Raw genomic sequence first — 1,624 nt, forward strand, 5'->3', positions numbered from 1 at the left:
GTTTTAAGCTCCCGAAGAAAGCCTTCCGGAGACTTTGTGACCTCACCCAATTTCCAACATTCCAGATTGTCTTTTCTTTCTCCCCAGACTTTAAAATCAGTGGTCCCTTCTGAGTCAGCTAGGAGGAGGCCAGAGGGAAACAGTGGGGCTTTCGAAGCTTATCAAAAGCAAACCTTGCTCTTTTGAAAAAGCATTTTCCAAAGCAACCTGGGGACAAAGTGGGGTTAAATTTTACACAGATTGCTTATGAGCAAGAGTTAAGTGGCTAACAAGCCATGAAATCTTACGGAGAAGCAGGTAAAGCCAAAATTAAAAACTCCCTCCGAGTCAGCCCATTCTGCGACCCACCTCCTGCCTTTTGCGGCAGGAACTCTACTCCATCGAGGGGCTTTGCTGCAGTGGCACTGCCCACGCATACTCAACTAAAAGACTCAGACCACGCCAGCCATGCCACGAGGTGTGTTTTATTTTCATTATTCATACAAATAATTTTCTATAATATCCCGGGGCAAACCGGAGAATTTGGCAGTCCGATTGGGGGGGGGGTCCCTTCAGAGACCCACAGGCCGGTGGCAACGGCGCGGAGTGCCCAGGTTCACAGTGCAGCTTGTGGCTCGTGTCCATCTTGCAGGTGGCTCTTCCTCCACATCACGACTGGGGTCTCGAAGATGACGGGGGTACGAAATCCTCCAGGATCTTAGGAAATTTCACTCCGCTTCTCCTGCTCAATGGCTGTGGAGAGCGGGAAGCGGGCGCTGGAGGGGAGCTGCAACCCCCACCCGCAACCAAGGTGCTTCCCAGTGTGGGCGAGGCACCCACGAGGTGTGGGGATTTAGAAGGAAGCTTGGGGCTGGGGAGAGACAAGGCGCTTTGTGAAACTGGAAGAGTGGCCGGGGCCGCCCAGACCGGGGGCAACGGCGGGGTGGGGGGTGGAGGAGTGGGTTTGCAAGGAAGAGCAGGGTGAGGGGCTGGGCTGGGGCGCGGGGGACCGAGGCACACTCACTCTCTTTGGTTGGCAGGGTGTTCTTCTCCTGCGTCTCCGTTTTCTTCAGCTTGGCTTTATCGAAGCTGGCGATTTCCCCCATGTCTGGTTTGTCTGCCATTTTCTTAAAACAATCCTAGTGGGCAAACGAAGGCGCTTGACCTGGGCCTGGGGGGCCAGCGTCCCCTTCCGCGCTCCCCGCCGATGCCTCTCGACGTGGCACTCGCGCCAAGGCGTGCCGAGCAGCCCCAAGGCCGAGGATCTGGGCGCGTCCCGCACCCCTCTTCTCGGTCCCAGGGCGTGGTCGCCGGCCCCTGCCTCCCGTCCGAGACAGGGGCCTGTCGTGGTTGCGGCGCGCCCGCCCGGTGCACCGGATCCGACCACACCCTGGGTGGCCCCCCCCCGCCCCGGCGCCGCACTCACCGTGCAATCTCGTTCCGAGCCCGAGATCCTGGTGCTCCCACTCGCGTTGCTGCAGCAAGAGACAAAAGAGAGGCGCCCGCCCCTAGCCTTATATACGCCGCGCCCCGCCCCGCCCCTCACCCGCCGCAGCAGGGGCGGCGCTGGCACCCGAGGGGCGGGAGCAGCGCGGGCTGCTCCTCGCCCTGCCGCGCCCTCCGCTGGGCTACCAGCCGGGCTGGG

At 60.4% G+C, this 1,624-nt stretch overlaps 1 protein-coding gene across 1 annotated transcript; it reads right to left on the reverse strand.

Moving 5' to 3' along the window:
- Nucleotides 1-448: 448 nt before the first annotated feature.
- TMSB10 (thymosin beta 10) lies at nt 449-1,118 on the reverse strand. Its single transcript, XM_054475290.2, has 2 exons — nt 1,004-1,118; nt 449-732 (listed from the first exon to the last, which is right to left on the reverse strand). Exons 1-2 carry the CDS (start codon nt 1,101-1,103, stop codon nt 698-700), a joined length of 135 nt encoding a protein of 44 aa, XP_054331265.1. The 5' UTR covers nt 1,104-1,118; the 3' UTR covers nt 449-697.
- Nucleotides 1,119-1,624: the final 506 nt, after the last annotated feature.

Source organism: Pongo pygmaeus, chromosome 12 (assembly GCF_028885625.2).
Source record: "Pongo pygmaeus isolate AG05252 chromosome 12, NHGRI_mPonPyg2-v2.0_pri, whole genome shotgun sequence".
Taxonomy (NCBI): domain Eukaryota; kingdom Metazoa; phylum Chordata; class Mammalia; order Primates; family Hominidae; genus Pongo; species Pongo pygmaeus.